Here is a 17,476-nt window from a genome sequence, read left to right on the forward strand (position 1 = left end):
CTACGCGAGGCCTGCTGGGAAGTGTAGTTCGTTAGTGGAAGGAAGTCACATGGAAGAGGGGCGGTAGTTGGTTGTAGGCACTGGGTTAAGAGGTATCACGTGGGGGCACTTTCGTCTTAGCTTTTGGCCAGGACGCAAGCGCAACCCACGGCTGCTGCGGGAATCCTTGTGGCCCTTCCGGTCGGTGGAACCAATCCGTGCACAGAGAAGCGGGACGAACTGAGGCGAGTGAAGTGGACTCTGAGGGCTACCGCTACCGCCACTGCTGCGGCAGGGGCGTGGAGGGCAGAGGGCCGCGGAGGCCGCAGTTGCAAACATGGCTCAGAGCAGAGACGGCGGAAACCCGTTCGCCGAGCCCAGCGAGCTTGACAACCCCTTTCAGGTGACTTGCGCCGGTCGGCCTCTTTTGGGCGGTCAGGTTGATTCTTCCCGGTTCTGTAGGGTCAGGCTAACTTGTATCCCCATTTGTGACATTTGATCCTGGGAAGAGCCGCCACGTGGGGTGACAGTGACTCCAGACCAGTGAGCACTCTGAGGGGCGGGCCCTGCCCCTTAATGGGCTGGTGCTGGCAGTGTTGGATGATGGATTTGAGGTAAATGTTGTCCCAGTCCTGGGACAACGGCGTGGCCCCGAAGGTGCAGTACTTGGAGCCACAGGCAGTTTGGGAATGGTCCCTGGGAATTCCCCTAGGTGGCACTGGGTGCCAGCTGAGTCCCGGGTCTCTGCCCTCAGGACCCAGCTGTGATCCAGCACCGACCCAGCCGGCAGTATGCCACGCTTGACGTCTACAACCCTTTTGAGACCCGGGAGGTGAGCTACTGGAGAGCATAGGAGTTCAAGGAAGGGAAGGGTTTGCCAGTAAGACAAGTCAGCTTGGGTACAGGGGACTTTTCTGCATGCACAGGAAGGAAGAGGCACTGTGATCTTAGTTCCCTGAGAGAGGCTAGTCAGCCATGGGATGCCTCATCCTTCTAGGGCCACCAGGGCCACCAACCCAAATGGTTTGAGCTCTAAAAGTCAGTCCTGGAAAGATCTGGAGGCTGGCAAGGCCTTAACCAATGTTCTGTATGGGGAGGCTTTCTTGAAGAAAATAAAGGTTGGGGCTGGTTGGAGTTTAGGTTAGGTGTGCAGTTTGAAAGCAAGGAATGAGGAGGACTACACCTGTTTGTCCCACTGGATTAGAAAATGGTGAGTTGTAAGAATTTAAGGGGTTTTCATGGTACTTAAAACTTAAAAAAAAAAGCGGGGGGAGCCAAGCATGGTGTGCACACCTGTAATCCCATTTGGGAGGCTGAGGTGGGAGGATTGCTTGAGCCCAGGAATTTGATGAAGACCATCCTGGGCAACAGCAAGACCCTCATCTCTTGAAATGTTTTAAAAATTGGCTAGGTGTAGTGGCACATGCCTGTAGTCCTTGCTACTTGGGAGGCTGGGATGGAAAGACTGCTTGGGCCCAGGAGTTTGAGGCTTCGATGATTGATGATTGCACCACTGCACTCCAGCCTGGGTGGCAGAGAGACAACCCCACACTCCAACCCCAGAAGAAAAGAAAAGAAAAAAAAAAACACAGTTAAGTGGGGGGATATGGTAAATGAGTGATTTGAGTCCTCACTAAGTAATTGGATATGAGGGAAGATAAGGCTGCTACAGGTCATCATAGAGTTCTCTGACAGAAATTCAACAGAAGAACTAGCTTCCTAACAAATGGGGGAAAGGCTGCTTCCTTACATCATGAGTTCTGGGTCTAAAGGTATTCAAGCAGACTCTAGATTCCTGTGTTATGAGGGACTAGATGATCACTAAGGTCTTTTCCTCAACAGCCACCACCAGCCTATGAGCCTCCAGCCCCTGCCCCATTGCCTCCACCCTCAGCTGCCTCCTTGCAGCCCTCGAGAAAGCTCAGCCCCACAGAACCTAAGAACTATGGCTCATACAGCACTCAGGTACAGGAGATGTGCAGGTGAGGGCTGGGGAGAAGGGCCAGTCCTGGGGCCCAGGGCTCACATCTCCGTCTGCTCACACTGGGCAGGCCTCAGCTGCAGCAGCCACAGCTGAGCTGCTAAAGAAACAGGAGGAGCTCAACCGGAAGGCAGAGGAGTTGGACCGAAGGGAGCGAGAGCTGCAGCATGCTGCCCTGGGGGGCACAGCTAGTAAGTAGTAGAGTGGGGAAGAGCATCTGAGAGTTTGGGAGGAGCAAAAACAGGTCTTAAGGGCCTGGGCTTGGCTGGGTGCGGTGGCTCACACCTATAATCCCAGCACTTTGGGAGGCTGAGGCGGGCGGATCATGAGGTCAAGAGATCCAGACCATCCTAGCCAACATGGTGAAACCCTGTATCTACTAAAAATACAAAAAAAAAAAAAAATTAGCTGGGCATGGTGGCACGCACCTGTAGTCCCAGCTACTCGGGAGGCTGAGGCAGGAGAATCGCTTGAACCCAGGAGGCAGAGGTTGCAGTGAGCCGAGATAGCGCCACTGCACTCCAGCCTGGTGACAGAGTGAGACTCCGTCTCAAAAAAAAAACAAAAACAAAACACAAACCTGGGCTCTGGAGTCAGACTGCTGAGTTTGAATTTTAGAGATACTGCTTACTAACCATGAGCTTTTAGGGAAGTTACTTAATCTCGAATGCCTCAGTTTCCCTATTTATAAAATGAAAACCACGTTTGCATCTGTTTGACAGGGTTGTTGTGAAGGTTAAACAAGATATATGTGAAGTGCTTGGTACAGTGCTTAGATGTTTTAAATAATAATGAACAGTATTAATTTTTCCACTCTCCCTTGTCTCCCTGGACCCCAAATTGGAGATAAAAGAGAGGATCCAGGGCTGGGTATGGTGCCTCACGCCTGTAATTCCAACACTTTGGGAGGCCGAGGCAGGCAGGTTGCTTGAGCTCAGGAGTTAGAGACCAACCTGGACAACATAGTGAGATCCTGCCTCCAAAACATTAATGAAGAAAATTAGCAGGGCATGATGGTACCTGTCTGTAGTCCTAGCTCCTCAAGAAGCTGAGGTGGATGGCCAGGTGCCAGGGCTCATGCCTGTAATCCCAGCACTTTGGGAGGCCGAGGCGGGTGGATCACCTGAGGTCAGGAGTTCAGGACCAGCCAACGTGGTGAAACCCTGTCTCTACCAAAAATACAAAAATTAGCTGGGTGTGGTGGCATGTGCCTGTAATCCCAGCTACTCGGGAGACGGAGGCAGGAGAATTACTTGAACTCGGGAGGTGGAGGTTGCAGTGAGCCAAGATCACACCAGTGCACTCCAACCTGGGCAACAAGAGCAAAACTCTATCTCAGGAGAAAAAAAAAAAAAAGAAGCTGAGGTGGGAGGGTTGCTTGAGCCCAGGAGGCTGAGGCTACAGTGAACCGTGATGATACCACTACCTTCCAGCCTGAACAACAGAGACCCTGTCTCAAAAAAAAAAAAAAAAAAGAGGATCCAGGGATGGAGAGAAGGGGGGAGTGATTCCTTTGTTGGTCTCTGTCTTACTTCTGAGGTCCACCTGTTTTTTTGTGCCTTACAGCTCGACAGAACAATTGGCCCCCTCTACCTTCTTTTTGTCCAGTTCAGCCCTGCTTTTTCCAGGACATCTCCATGGAGATCCCCCAAGAATTTCAGAAGACTGTATCCACCATGTACTACCTCTGGATGTGTGAGTAGTGAGAAGCCTTTTGGAGGAAGTTACAGGTAGATCTCTTAACTGCCCTGGGGTCTGCTCACCAAGAACCAAACACTTCACCTCTATTTAGAACTCACCAGCCTGCTAGCAAATGTTCTTGCCCTCTCCCCACTTTTTATTGTCCATATGCAGGAATATATTTTGAATTATTAGATGTCTTTGGGCTGGGTGCAGTGGTTTACGCCTGTAATCCCAGCACTTTGGGAAGCTGAGGTGGGTGGATAATCTGAGGTCAGAAGTTTGAGACTAGCTTGATCAACATGGAGAAACCCCATCTCTACTAAAAATACAAAATTACCTGGGGGTGGTGGCGCACACCTGTAATCCTAGCTACTTGGGAGTCTGAGGCAGGAGAATCACTTGAACCCGGGAAGTGGAGGTTGCAGTGAGCCGAGATCATGCCATTGCACTCCAGCCTGGGCAACAAGAGCAAAACTCCATCTCAAAAAAAAAAAAAAAGTCCGGGCACGGTGGCTCACACCTGTAATCCCAGCACTTTGGGAGGCCCAGGCAGGCGGATCACGAGGTCAGGAGATCGAGACCATCCTGGTTAACACGGTGAAAACCCATCTCTATTAAAAATACAAAAAATTGGCCAGGCACAGTGGCACACGCCTATAATCCCAGCACTTTGGGAGGCCAAGGTGGGCGAATCACGAGATCAGGAGATCAAGACCATCCTGCACCATCTCTACTACAAATACAAAAAATTAGCCAGGCGTGGTGGCGGGCGCCTGTAGTCCCAGCTACTTGGGTGGCTGAGGTAGGAGAATGGGCGTGAACCCGGGAGGCAGAGCTTGCAGTGAGCCGAGATCCTGCCACTGCACTCCAGCCTGGGCGACAGCGAGATTCCGTCTCAAAAAAAGAAAAAAAAAATTAGCTGGGCGTGGTGGTGGGCGCCTGTAGTCCCAGCTACTCTGGAGGCTGAGGCAGGAGAATGGCGTGAACCGGAGAGGCGAAGCTTGCAGTTAGCCGAGATTGCGCCACTGCACTCCAGCCTGCGCGACAGAGCCAGACTCCGTCTCAAAAAAAAAAAATGTCTTTGCAAGGGGATCACACGTTATTGAGATTTGCTTTCTCCATCTCCCCTGTTGAGGATTCCATGAAGGCAGCAGCTGCCTTCATTTCCTTACTCTGCCATGTTTGGTGAATATTATAGGGTGAGCATAGATGGGAAGGAGCCTCCATTGCAGTCCAGAAGGTCTCCTCATCCTGTCCCTCTGCCCCTTAGGCAGCACGCTGGCTCTTCTCCTGAACTTCCTCGCCTGCCTGGCCAGCTTCTGTGTGGAAACCAACAATGGCGCAGGCTTTGGGCTTTCTATCCTCTGGGTCCTCCTTTTCACGCCCTGCTCCTTTGTCTGCTGGTACCGCCCCATGTATAAGGCTTTCCGGTAAGTGTGTTAGTGGTGGGAGAGTGATGGAGACCTGGGATGGGCCCCACGTCTGCCCGTCCTTCAGCTCTAATTCTTCTCCCACCCTCCCCATTTTTCTCCTCTTTGTAGGAGTGACAGTTCATTCAATTTCTTCGTTTTCTTCTTCATTTTCTTCGTCCAGGATGTGCTCTTTGTCCTCCAGGCCATTGGTATCCCAGGTTGGGGATTCAGGTTTGTGAGGCTGTTATCCACCCTCACCTTTCCCTCTAGATCAAGCCAGCACTGGGTGCTGGGATAGGAGTTGTTCAGAAAAAGGAAATGTGGTTTTAATCCTTGGGAGGTACTAGTTTAATGAGATACAAGACATACTTCCAGGATAGAGCGCAGACAGCACCCTTGAGACATATAGATTGAAGGGAAGAATGCTGCATTTGGCCAATCTGAGGTGGCCTCCTGGAGGAGGCATAGAACCATGGTTGAAAGGAGGAAGAAGAATCCCCAGATGAGTGCCTGGAAGAGCTTGGAGAGCTCAGGGCTAATGGTTCAGAAACTGGAATTAAACTGTGAAGAGAGTAGATACAGTTTGGGATTGTGGTGCTTGGAATGCTGCTAGATTGGCAGGGAGCCACTGCTGATGGGAAGGGTAGGAACAGGGGATGCTGGTGACATACCAGTGGAGAAGCTGAGGAGCTCCTCTTCACTGGCACATCCTTCCCTTTACAGTGGCTGGATCTCCGCTCTGGTGGTGCCGAAGGGCAACACAGCAGTATCCGTGCTCATGCTGCTGGTCGCCCTGCTCTTCACTGGCATTGCTGTGCTAGGAATTGTCATGCTGAAACGGGTGAGGGCTGTGTTGAAGGTGGGGCCGGCATGGTGAGATCATGGGTCCCCCGGGGCGTGGGTGGAACATTCAGGAGCAACTGGCACAGGTCAGGCTGCTGGGTGGTTCTCAGCTAATGGACCTCTGGGGTGTGTGTTTCTGTGTGTGAGTGTGTGTGCTGGGCAGCAGGCTGCTGAGTGGTAGTGATGCTGTTAGGCTGGGGTGGGGAACCAGTGGCTGGAATGGGCTGGAATGTCTTTGTCCTCTACTTGCAGATCCACTCCTTATACCGCCGCACAGGTGCCAGCTTTCAGAAGGCCCAGCAAGAATTTGCTGCTGGTGTCTTCTCCAACCCTGCGGTGCGAACCGCAGCTGCCAATGCAGCCGCTGGGGCTGCTGAAAATGCCTTCCGGGCCCCGTGACCCCTGACTGGGATGCCCTGGCCCTGCCACTTGAGGGAGCTGACTTAGCTCCCGTCCCTAAGGTCTCTGGGACTTGGAGAGACATCACTACCTGATGGCTCCTCCGTAGTGCTCCCAATCCTATGGCCATGACTGCTGAACCTGAGAGGCGTGTGGGGAGTCCACTGTGACCTAGTCCCCCCATCAGGCCACACTGCTGCCACCTCTCACACGCCCCATCCCAGCTTCCCTCTGCTGTGCCACGGCTGTTGCTTCGGTTATTTAAATAAAAAGAAAGTGGAACTGGAACTGACATCCCCGTTTTCTGAATCTTCATTGGGAATTAGGCTTTATGAAAGAGAAAGGAGAGTGTGGAGTGAGGTGGGAAGGTCGGACCCGGCTTTAGTGTAAACTGGGAGATATGAGGGGCGGGGCGGTGGAGCCTGGGTGGCTGGCACAGGAAGGAGGTGGGAAGTCCACGGAAATGCGAAACCCTGAGACGCCGGGGAGCCCTGCTCCCCATCCCTCTCCATTAATGACGGGGAAGAGCCACCGCCTCTGCCGGGAATGCCAAGGAATACGCGGGCCTGGAGCCTGAAAAGCTGGGTGGGGCTCAAGTGGACGCCCAAAGGATCATTAGCAGCCTAGCCAGGGTCCAGAGAGAGGCAGGGACTGGAGGAGCGCTTATTCGAAGGGCAGAGCCGACTGCCTCGCCCTGCCGCGGGATCCCCCAACCCCGACAGGGTCTCAGTCCCGAACTACAACTCCCGGGGTGCACCGCGCCGGCCCTCGCCGCCACGCCCCTCCTTCCCGCACCATCCCCATTCCCATCCCCCTCCTCTAGTCCCCGACCTGCGGCAGCCGGAGCTCGGGGAGCGGAGCGTGGTGGGGAGGGGAGCGGGACAGGCGACACGGGAGACAGCGGCGCCGCGGCCTCTCCCCAGCAGGCGGCCCCGGATCCCACTGGACGCCCTGAGGGCACACCGACCGCGCCTCTAGAGTCACCCCACGCCGACCCCTCGCCTCTTCTCTAGACTTCTTTTCATCCTTCCCGCTTTTACCCTCCCCACCCCTCCCTGGGCTCCAGGCCGCCGCCCCCTCCTCATTCCTGGACCGGCCCTTCTCGGTGCCCCTCTTCCCTAGGGAGATGCGATGAGCCGGTGCCCCCGCGTCCTCATCGTCGCCCCGGGCACAGTGCCCGTCCAGTGCCCGTGGTGGGGAGGGAGCACTTCGCGGTCCCTCCGTGACGCCCCTCGCTTGGCCCCCCCCACAGCTGGCGTCCCTCGGCTATGCCCCAGGGGACCCAGCCAGGGGGTGGGCTCTAGAGCGAGCGGGGTGGAGAGGAGAAAGGACGGGGCCTTGGGCGCCTCTGAGATGCTCCCAAGTGCCAGGGAGGGCCGAGCGAGGCGCAGGCAACCGGGCAGCAGGCATGATGCCCTCGCCTAGTGACTCCAGCCGCTCGCTGACCAGCCGGCCCAGCACCAGGGGCCTTACCCACCTCCGCCTCCACCGACCCTGGCTGCAGGCCCTGCTTACGCTGGGGCTGGTCCAGGTGCTCCTGGGCATCCTGGTGGTCACCTTCAGCATGGTAGCCTCTTCCGTCACCACCACCGAGAGCATCAAGAGGTCCTGCCCGTCTTGGGCTGGGTTCTCGGTGAGTTGGGTGCACAGTTGTTGGGTGGGGGAGGCTCCTCGGGCCCCACCCTCCACACCAGCTGCAAGTCCACATCCTCGCCTCTCCTCCCTCTCCTGGTCCTCTGCCTCCTTACAGGGCTGGGTGCATCCTGTGGTGAGGGGCTCACTCAGGATCCTCCCCTGCCAGGCTGAGCCTGTGCCCACTCTGTCCCCAGCTGGCGTTCTCCGGGGTGGTTGGCATTGTGTCCTGGAAGCGGCCATTCACTCTAGTGGTAGGTGCCAGGGTCCAGTGCCCACTGGGAGGCAGGTGCCCAGCACCCAAGGGGAAGCCCGTTTATGTCCTCAAGAAGGGAACTGGCTCCCCAGTTGGTGCCAGCTGGGTGGGCACGAAGTGTCTGTGAAGGAGGGGGACTCTATCCGTGGCAGAGAAGTACTCATGAGGGTCCCAGCCCTGAGTCTGTACCCTGTTTTCCCCAGATCTCCTTCTTCTCCTTGCTTTCGGTGCTCTGTGTCATGCTTAGCATGGCTGGCTCTGTTCTCTCCTGTAAGAATGCTCAACTGGCCCGAGACTTCCAACAGTGCTCTCTGGTGAGATTTGAGGAGGGAGAGCTGGAAAGAACTGGCTGGGGGAGGTGTGCAGGACACCTCAGTTTGTCCTGACTCAGGCTGCCTCACCCTCCCTGCTCCACTCAGGAAGGAAAGGTCTGTGTGTGCTGTCCCTCTGTTCCCCTCCTCCGGCCCTGTCCAGAGTCGGGGCAGGAACTGAAAGTTGCCCCTAACTCCACCTGTGATGAAGCCCGAGGGGCCCTCAAGGTGAGCTTGCACCCCCCAAACATCCTCCTGGTTCTCACTCTTGCCTCCCCTCCTGGGGTACTCACAGGCCCATAATGTGTGGAACTTAGCCCTCTCCTGACTCTTCTCCTCCTTTCCCTTCCCCAGAACCTGCTCTTCAGCGTCTGTGGGCTCACCATTTGTGCCGCTATAATCTGTACCCTCTCTGCTATTGTCTGCTGCATCCAAATCTTCTCCCTGGACCTCGTGCATACGGTGAGAAGGGAGCAGGGGCCAGGGCACGCAGGTATGGTGGGGGCAGGGGTGTGTGTGCTGAGACTTGCCTGAGGGAACAATGGCTACAGATCTGGCTTTTGAGCATCAGGGGCTATGGGTTATCTATTATCCTCATCTATTGGAGGAATGGATGTTTAGTGGGGAGGATGAGAAGGGGAGATGGCAGGGAGTGAGTTAAGTATGTGATGCCGGTCTGGAAACAGGAGAGGGGGCTTTAGAGAATGGGACTGGATGGTGGGGTAGAGTCAAGAAGGTCCTACGCTGGGCACGATGGCTCATTCCTGTAATCCCAGCACTTTGAGAGGCCCAGGCAGGCAGATCACCTGAGGCCAGGAGTTCAAGACCAACGTGGCCAACGTGGCGAAACCCTGTCTCTATTAAAAATACAAAAATCGGGCTGGGCGCAGGGGCTCACGCCTATAATCCCAGCACTTTGGGAGGCTGAGGAGGGCAGATCACCTGAGATCAGGAGATCGAGACTATCCTGGCTAACATGGTGAAAATTTGTCTCTACTAAACATACAAAAAATTAGCCAGGCGTGGTGGCAGGCGCCTGTGGTCCCAGCTACTTGGGAGGCTGAGGCAGGAGAATGGCATGAACCCAGGAGGCGGAGCTTGCAGTGAGCTGAGATAGTGCCACTGCACTCCAGCCTGGGCGACAGAGCGAGACTCCATCTCAAAAAACAAACAAACAAAATACAAAAATTAGCCAAGTGTGATGGCAGATGCCTGTAATCCCAGCTACTTGGGAGTCTGAGGCAGGAAAATTGCTTGAACTGGGGAGGCAGAGGCTGCAGTGAGCTGAGATGGTGCCACTGCACTCCAGCCTGGGCGACAGAGCGAGACTCCATCTCAAAAAACAAACAAACAAAATACAAAAATTAGCCAAGTGTGATGGCAGGTGCCTGTAATCCCAGCTACTTGGGAGTCTGAGGCAGGAAAATTGCTTGAACTGGGGAGGCAGAGGCTGCAGTGAGCTGAGATGGTGCCACTGCACTCCAGCCTCGGCGACAAGAGCAAGACTCCGTCTCAAAAAAAAAAAAAAAAAAAAAAAAAAAAAATATATATATATATATATATATACACACACACACACAAAAATACAAAAATTAGGCTGGGCTCCGTGGCTCATGCCTGTAATCCCAGCACTTTGGGAGGCCAAGGCAGGAGGATCACCAGATATCAGGAGTTTGACACCAGCCTGGCCAACATGGCGAAACCCCATCTGTACTAAAAATACAAAAATTAGCCGGGTGTGGTGGCGGGCACCTGTAATCCCAGCTACTTGGAAGACTGAGGCTGGAGAATCGCTTGAACCTGGGAGGCAGGGGTTGCAGTGAGCTGAGATGGAGCCATTGTACTCCAGCCTGGGCGACAAGAGTGAAACTTCATCTTAATAATAATAATAATAATTATTATTATTATTATTATTATTAGCTGGGCATGGTTGCACACCCTTATAATTCCAGCTACTCGGGAGGCTGAGGCACGGGAATCGCTTGATCCTGGGAGGTGGGGGTTGCAGTGAGCTGAGATCGTGCCACTGCACTCCAGCAACAGAGTCAGACTCTGTCTCAAAAAAAAAAGAAGGTCCTAGATGGAGGTGAGGCTAAAGGGTGGACATTCCTGTGAAGACACAGAATGTGTGGAGCTTCTGGATGGAGGTGGGGCCATAAAGAGGAATTTGTGGGTGGGCAGGGCCAGAGCTAGAGGTACAGGGTGAGCGTGGGGTTAAGGAGAGCTGATTTTGGGTGAGGGAGGGGCCAGAACTAGAGCTTCTCTCAGGGGATAGGGCCAGAAAAAATAATGTAGATGAGAGAGGAGTTTGGGGGCCCAGGAGGAGCTGTATTCCCAGAATCCAGACTTGCTGACCTGCTCGCTTCCCCAGCAGCTGGCCCCTGAGCGGTCAGTCTCAGGCCCACTGGGACCTCTGGGCTGCACGTCCCCGCCCCCAGCCCCTCTCCTACACACCATGCTGGACCTGGAGGAATTTGTCCCGCCTGTGCCCCCGCCGCCCTACTATCCCCCAGAGTATACCTGCAGCTCAGAAACAGATGCACAGAGGTAAGACCTGGTGGGGTCTTGCTGGGGGAGCTAAGGAAGGGGACTGGGGCTGGGCCTGGATTGTTGGAGAGAGGGATCTTTGTGGAGTGGGAATTATTTCTCCTACATTGACCCTCTTCCTCATCTGCCAGCATCACGTACAATGGCTCCATGGACAGCCCAGTGCCGTTGTACCCTACCGATTGCCCCCCTTCTTATGAGGCGGTCATGGGGCTACGAGGAGACAGCCAGGTGAGAGCACAGCGCGGCTTGGGGCGGGCTGGGGAGCCGGGTTGTAGCCTGGAAAGCTGAACAGGCTGTAGCCTCTGGATAAAGATGGTAACAGTGGTCAAGGTCTTTACAGCACCAGCACGCCCACTGTCGCCTTTGATCTTCCCTAGAGCCTGGTGAGGTGAGTGGGTTGGAAGCTATCATTTCTGCCATACAGACGTGGAAACTGAGGCTGCACAATTAAGTGACTTGTACAAAGTGACAAGGCTGGTCTGGAATGAGTCTCCAGAGCTCTGTCTAGCACATGGGGGTGTTCAGTGTGTAGGGCTGAACCCTTGACCCTGTGTCTTCTGCAGGCCACTCTCTTTGACCCTCAGCTTCACGATGGCTCGTGCATCTGTGAGCGAGTGGCCTCCATTGTAGACGGTGAGCAGGGCGTAATGAGGGGTGGACAAGGGTGGGGCGGCCAGGGATAGCTGGGGTGGGTCGGGACAATAGAAGGGGAAAACAGGGCGGAGTTGGTGGTATGGGGACAGAGGAGGGCTGCGGCAACTTGGAACCCTGGACTTATTTGTCTCCTCTGAGATAAAGCTGGAGGCACAGTGGCTCCTAGAGGCTGGGCTTGGGAGAAGAGGAACTGCCTGGGCAGGGCCAGGCCAGGTTGGTGCTACACAGCGCCCCCTGCCGTCCACAGTGTCCATGGACAGCGGGTCTCTGGTGCTGTCAGCCATTGGTGACCTCCCTGGGGGCTCTAGCCCGTCGGAGGACTCGTGCCTGCTGGAGCTGCAGGGCTCCGTGCGCTCCGTGGACTACGTGCTCTTTCGTTCCATCCAGCGCAGCCGTGCCGGCTACTGCCTCAGCCTGGACTGTGGCCTGCGGGGCCCCTTCGAGGAAAGCCCCCTGCCACGGCGCCCCCCACGCGCCGCCCGCTCCTATTCCTGCTCTGCCCCTGAAGCTCCACCTCCACTGGGTGCCCCCACAGCTGCCCGCAGCTGCCACCGGTTGGAGGGCTGGCCGCCCTGGGTGGGACCCTGCTTCCCCGAGCTGAGGCGGCGGGTCCCCCGGGGAGGGGGCCGCCCAGCCGCAGCCCCGCCCACCCGAGCCCCGACTCGTCGCTTCAGCGATAGCTCAGGTTCCCTCACCCCACCGGGGCACCGGCCTCCTCATCCGGCATCCCCACCACCGCTGCTGCTGCCACGGTCCCACAGCGACCCAGGCATCACCACCTCCAGTGACACTGGTGAGCCCCCTCCCCCACTGCCCAGGCTCAGGAGAGGGTAGGCACTGGGAGTTCGGTGGCCAGTGATGCCCACCAGGATTGGGACACTGTTGAGGTCCCTGAGGAGGAAGAAAGGGTGAATTCACTCCTCTGGTAGACACTTCTCGGGTACTCACCTCCTAGGGACAGAACATCCATAGTTTAGTAGCTAAAAAAGGAGGAATTTTTTTTTTTTTTTTTTTTTGAGACGGAGTCTCTGGCTCTGTCGCCCAGGCTGGAGTGCAGTGGCATGATCTTGGCTCACTGCAACCCGTTTCCAGGGTTCAAGTCACTCTCTCCTGTTTCAGCCTGCCGAGTAGCTGGGATTACAGGTGTGCGCCACCACGACCGGCTAATTTTTGTATTTTTTTTTTTTTTTGAGACGGTGTCTTGCTCTGTCACCCAGGCTGGAGTGCAGCCTCGTGATCTGGGCTCACTGCAAGCTCTGCCTCCCGGGTTCACACCATTCTCCTGCCTCAGCCTCCCGAGTAGCGAGTAGCTGGGACTACAGGTGCCTGCCACCACACCCAGCTATTTTTTTGTATTTTTAGTAGAGACGGGGTTTCACCGTGTTATCCAGGATGGTCTCAATCTCCTGACCTCGTGATCCACGCGCCTGGGCCTCCCAAAGTGCTGGGATTGCAGGCGTGAGCCACCGCGCCTGGCCAATTTTTGTATTTTTTAGTACAGACAGGGTTTCACTGTTTTGGCCAGGCTGGTCTTGAACTCGACCTCAAGTGATCCACCCACCTCAGCCTCCCAAAAGGATTTGTTTTTTGAAACCAGTTCCACAGCTCTCAGCTTGGTCCACTTGTCTCCTCCCCAAGCTTCAGCTGTCACTTGTAAAACATGTATAATAATAGTACTTCAGGCCAGGCACGGTGGCTTGCACCTGTAGTCTCAGCACTGTGGGAAGCTGAGGTGGGTGGATCACCTGAGGTCGGGAGTTCGAGACCAGCCTGGCTAACATGGTGAAACCCTATCTCTACTAAAAATGCAAAAATTAGCCAGGCGTAGTGGAGCGCGCCTGTAATTCCAGCTACTAAGAGAGAGGCTAAGGCAGGAGAACTGCTTGAACCTGGAAGGCAGGGGTTGCCGTGAGCCAAGATCACGCCACTGCACTCCAGCCTGGGTGACAGAAACACACTCCATCTCAAAAACACAAACAAACAAACAAAAAACATGTATAATAACAGTACTTCAGCCATAGGCATTGTACTCGAAGATGCTGAGAAAGGAGACAGTGGCCGGGCGTGGCTTTTCACACCTGTAATCCCAGCACTTTGGGAGGCCAAGGCAGGTGGATCACCTGAGGTCAGGAGTTCGAGACCAGCCTGGCCAACATGGTGAAACCCCCATCTCTACTAAAAATTCAAAAATTAGCCGGGCCTGGTGGTAGACGCCTGTAATCCCAGCTACTAGGGAGGCTGAGGCAGGAGAATCGCTTGAACCTGGGAGGCAGAGGTTGCAGTGAGCTGAGATCGCACCACTGCACTCCGGCCTGGGCAACAGAGCGAGACTCTATCTCAAAAAAATAAGAAAGGAGATAGCACTGGGGAACGCTCAGCACTGTGCGCCAGGTGATGAACACCACCACTGCAGTTCCTGTTGTGGTGGATTGTACCATCTAGTTGCTGGCTAATATGGACAGAGATGCTGGCCCTTTGATTGGGGATGGAGCGTGGGAGCTGTGAAAGCTCCTCTGGGCTTGAGTTCCCACAGGAGGGTGGGTGTATCCACAGAACACTTCCACTCACTCCCTGTCTCCCTTTCTCTCTTCTCCCCAGCTGACTTCAGGGACCTTTATACCAAAGTGCTTGAGGAAGAAGCTGCTTCTGTTTCCTCTGCAGATACAGGTCAGGCATGTGGTTTGCGCCCCAGGGGTGGGGATTGGGCATGGCTGCCCGGCCCCCTCTCCACCCCACAATACCATTCTCTTATCTCTGTCTCTGCAGGGCTCTGCTCTGAAGCCTGCCTCTTCCGCCTAGCCCGCTGCCCTTCCCCCAAGTTGCTACGTGCCCGGTCAACCGAGAAACGGCGCCCTGTGCCCACCTTCCAAAAAGTTCCCCTGCCCTCGGGCCCTGCACCTGCCCACTCCCTGGGGGACCTAAAGGGCAGCTGGCCAGGTCGGGGCCTAGTCACTCGTTTCCTCCAGATATCCAGGAAAGCCCCAGACCCCAGTGGGACTGGAGCTCCTGGACATAAGCAGGTAGGAATTCGGGGAGCCAGGAAAGATGTTTGGGAAAGCGTGGAGCTTCAGGTTGGGCCTTATTGATGATGCCCTTTCTTGTGTCCCTGTCCAGGTGTCCCGGAGCCTGTGGGGCCGGCCTGGCCGAGAGAGCCTACACCTTCGCAGCTGCGGAGATCTGAGCTCTAGCTCTTCCCTGCGGCGTCTCCTGTCTGGCCGCAGGCTGGAGCGTGGTACCCGCCCCCACAGCCTCAGCCTCAACGGGAGCAGCCGGGAGACTGGGCTCTGACCTGGGCTTCTTGTCACACTGAACACATCCAGCCACAGGCACCAGCTGGTTGGGACCAGCAGCCCCCAGCATCCTCTTGCACTGGCTGGCACAAAAAGAAACCTGCTGTATACGCCCCCAAAGTGTCCCTTTCCCTCCTACCTCTGGGGTCTCTTGCTGCTTGCCTCTGCTGCTCTGGACTGGGAGAGCTTCTGTCCTGTGCTGCATGGGTATTTAGACTGTGGGGGAGATGCCCCTGCTTATAGCACTGGAGGAGGAAAACAAATTCTTGTCCCCCCCAGCATGAGAGTGGCTCTTTCTGATTTGCAAGGGCACTATGGTCAGGGCAAAGGCATGGCCCAAGTGTTTAAGTACAGGGTGACGTGTGCCTATGCAATGGGGTGGTAAGGCAGGCACAAAGAGTCCAAAAAATCTACGTGGCCTCTCAGCTCTGCCACCTCTAGCTGCATGACCTTGGGCAAGCTATGTAACCCCAATTGCCTGATCCATTAAAGACTGTAAAGGTAGAATGTTTGTAAAGCTCTTAACAGTATGTAAGCCTTCAATAAATTTCAGTTTTCCCCTTCTTTTCTTGATCATTCTTTGTCACCAGTGAAATTTGTTCTAGTGTCTCTCATATTTAAGAAAACTCTTTCAGGACTGGGTATGGCGGCTCACGCCTATAATCCCAGCACTTTGGGAGGCCAAGGCAAGAGGATCGCCTGAGCCTAGGAATTCAAGACCAGCCTGGGCAACATAGTGAGACCCTGTCTCTACAAAAAAAACAGAAAAAATTAGCCAGGCATGGTGGGACATGCCTGTAGTCCCAACTACTCAGGTGGCTAAGGTGAGAGGATCACTTGAGCTTGCAAAGTCCAGGCTGCAGTAAGCTGTGATTGAGCCACTGCACTACAGCCTGGGCAACAGAGCAAGACCATGTCTCAAAAAAAGAAAAAAGAAACTTTCAAGACACTCTTTCCAACCACTAATTGTAACTCTGCTCCTCCTTTTCTTTTTTTTTTGGTTGGAGACGGAGTCTCACTGTGTCGCCCAGGCTGGAGTGCAGTGGCGCGATCTCTGCTAACTGCAAGCTCCACCTTCTGGGTTCGCGCCATTCTCCTGCCTCAGCCTCCTGAGTAGCTGGGACTACAGGCGCCCACCACCACGCCCGGCTAATATTTTTGTATTTTTAGTAGAGATGGGGTTTCACCATGTTAGCCAGGATGGTCTTGATCTCCTGCCCTCGTGATCCACCCGCCTCAGCCTCCCAAAGTGCTGGGATTACAGGCATGAGCCACCATGCCCGGCTCTCCTCCTCCTTTTCACAGCAATAGGTTTTCTTTTTCTTCCCTCCACTCTTAAACATCCATTCTCTCCTCACCCATCCCCATCAGACTCCTTCCCCTGTCTTTCCCCAGCCACTGCTCTGACCAAACTTTCCAGTGACCACAGTGGTGTCAGACCCAGTGACCATTTCTCTGCCTGCATCTCACTTGACCTCGAGGCAGCAATTAATACCCATAAACAGCATCTTCTTGGATTTGTCCCTTTGAAAAGGGAAATATTGGCTCTTCTACTTTGTCCTGCTGAACTGCTTAACATTGGAGGGCCCCAGGGCCCTCACCTAAGCCCTCTTTCCTACCTCCACTCTTTCTGTAGGTAGCCCTACTACTAAAGTCCATGGCTTTAAATACCATCTATGTGTTAATCCATAACTCCAGCCTTGACCTCCCATGAGCACCATCCAACTCAGCATATCTGCTTGGATGTCTAATGGGCATTTCAGATTCAACATGGCCACAACTGAACTCTTGATTCCTACCCCAGCACCTGTTATTTTTCCACTGTTCCCATCTCAATGGCACCTCCATTACCCATTTGCACATTCAAAAGCTCAGGAACCATGGTGACTTCTTTTCCCATATCCAACACAACCAATCCTATCCTGAATTCATCCACATCCCACCACCTCCCCAGCTACCTAGCTCCAGCCACCCTCTCTCCACAACCTCTGAATCAGTCTTTCACTTTTCCCAGCAATCCATTCTCCACTCAGCAAAATTATGATAAAGCATGTCACATCAAGGCTCTGCCTCTAACAATTTAATGGCTTCCCACTGTATTTAGAATAATCTCCAAACTCCCAGAGACTATGGTCAGCTACAATCTGTTCCAGCCAAATTTCCTCACAGCACAAGGACGTTTGCACCTGCTGTTTTCCAAGCATGAAACCCTTGGCCCCTATGTCTGGTGCTGTCACCTAATATCAGGTTTTAGCTCCATTCTCACCATTTCAGTGAGCACCCAATCCCCATCCCAGTCATTCTATCACATAGCCATTTTTTTTGTTTTTTGTTTCATTTTGTCTTTTTTTGAGACAGGGTCTTGCTCTGTTACCCAGGCTGGAGTGCAGTGGTGTGATTTGGGCTCACTGCAACCTTCCACCTCCTGGGTTCAAGAAATTCTCCTGCCTCAGCCTCCCGAGTAGCTGGGATTACAGGCGCCCGTC

At 54.5% G+C, this 17,476-nt stretch overlaps 2 protein-coding genes across 8 annotated transcripts; both read left to right on the forward strand.

The window, feature by feature from the left end:
* Positions 1 to 7: 7 nt before the first annotated feature.
* SCAMP3 (secretory carrier membrane protein 3) lies at positions 8 to 6,589 on the forward strand. 4 transcript variants are annotated; one of them, XM_009243332.4, is made up of 9 exons: positions 13 to 382; positions 734 to 811; positions 1,822 to 1,944; positions 2,031 to 2,151; positions 3,527 to 3,655; positions 4,914 to 5,073; positions 5,185 to 5,286; positions 5,779 to 5,896; positions 6,151 to 6,589. In XM_009243332.4, exons 1-9 carry the CDS (start codon positions 317 to 319, stop codon positions 6,295 to 6,297), a joined length of 1,044 nt encoding a protein of 347 aa, XP_009241607.1. In that variant the 5' UTR covers positions 13 to 316; the 3' UTR covers positions 6,298 to 6,589. The 4 variants fall into 4 exon arrangements, with proteins under 4 accessions (XP_054407938.1, XP_009241607.1, XP_009241609.1 ...); XM_054551963.2 differs by lacking the exon at positions 734 to 811 and having other exon boundaries at positions 8 to 382; XM_009243334.4 differs by lacking the exon at positions 13 to 382 and having other exon boundaries at positions 734 to 1,189.
* Positions 6,590 to 6,669: 80 nt separating this feature from the next.
* Positions 6,670 to 15,566, forward strand: ENTREP3 (endosomal transmembrane epsin interactor 3). 4 transcript variants are annotated; one of them, XM_024247258.3, is made up of 12 exons: positions 6,670 to 7,930; positions 8,127 to 8,183; positions 8,389 to 8,499; positions 8,605 to 8,724; positions 8,851 to 8,958; positions 10,868 to 11,043; positions 11,175 to 11,274; positions 11,610 to 11,679; positions 11,948 to 12,493; positions 14,299 to 14,367; positions 14,467 to 14,720; positions 14,815 to 15,566. In XM_024247258.3, exons 1-12 carry the CDS (start codon positions 7,706 to 7,708, stop codon positions 14,986 to 14,988), a joined length of 2,010 nt encoding a protein of 669 aa, XP_024103026.2. In that variant the 5' UTR covers positions 6,670 to 7,705; the 3' UTR covers positions 14,989 to 15,566. The 4 variants fall into 4 exon arrangements, with proteins under 4 accessions (XP_024103026.2, XP_024103031.2, XP_063573322.1 ...); XM_024247263.3 differs by having other exon boundaries at positions 10,871 to 11,043; XM_063717252.1 differs by lacking the exons at positions 8,389 to 8,499; positions 8,605 to 8,724 and having other exon boundaries at positions 10,871 to 11,043.
* Positions 15,567 to 17,476: the final 1,910 nt, after the last annotated feature.

Source organism: Pongo abelii, chromosome 1 (assembly GCF_028885655.2).
Source record: "Pongo abelii isolate AG06213 chromosome 1, NHGRI_mPonAbe1-v2.0_pri, whole genome shotgun sequence".
In the NCBI taxonomy this organism is placed as follows: domain Eukaryota; kingdom Metazoa; phylum Chordata; class Mammalia; order Primates; family Hominidae; genus Pongo; species Pongo abelii.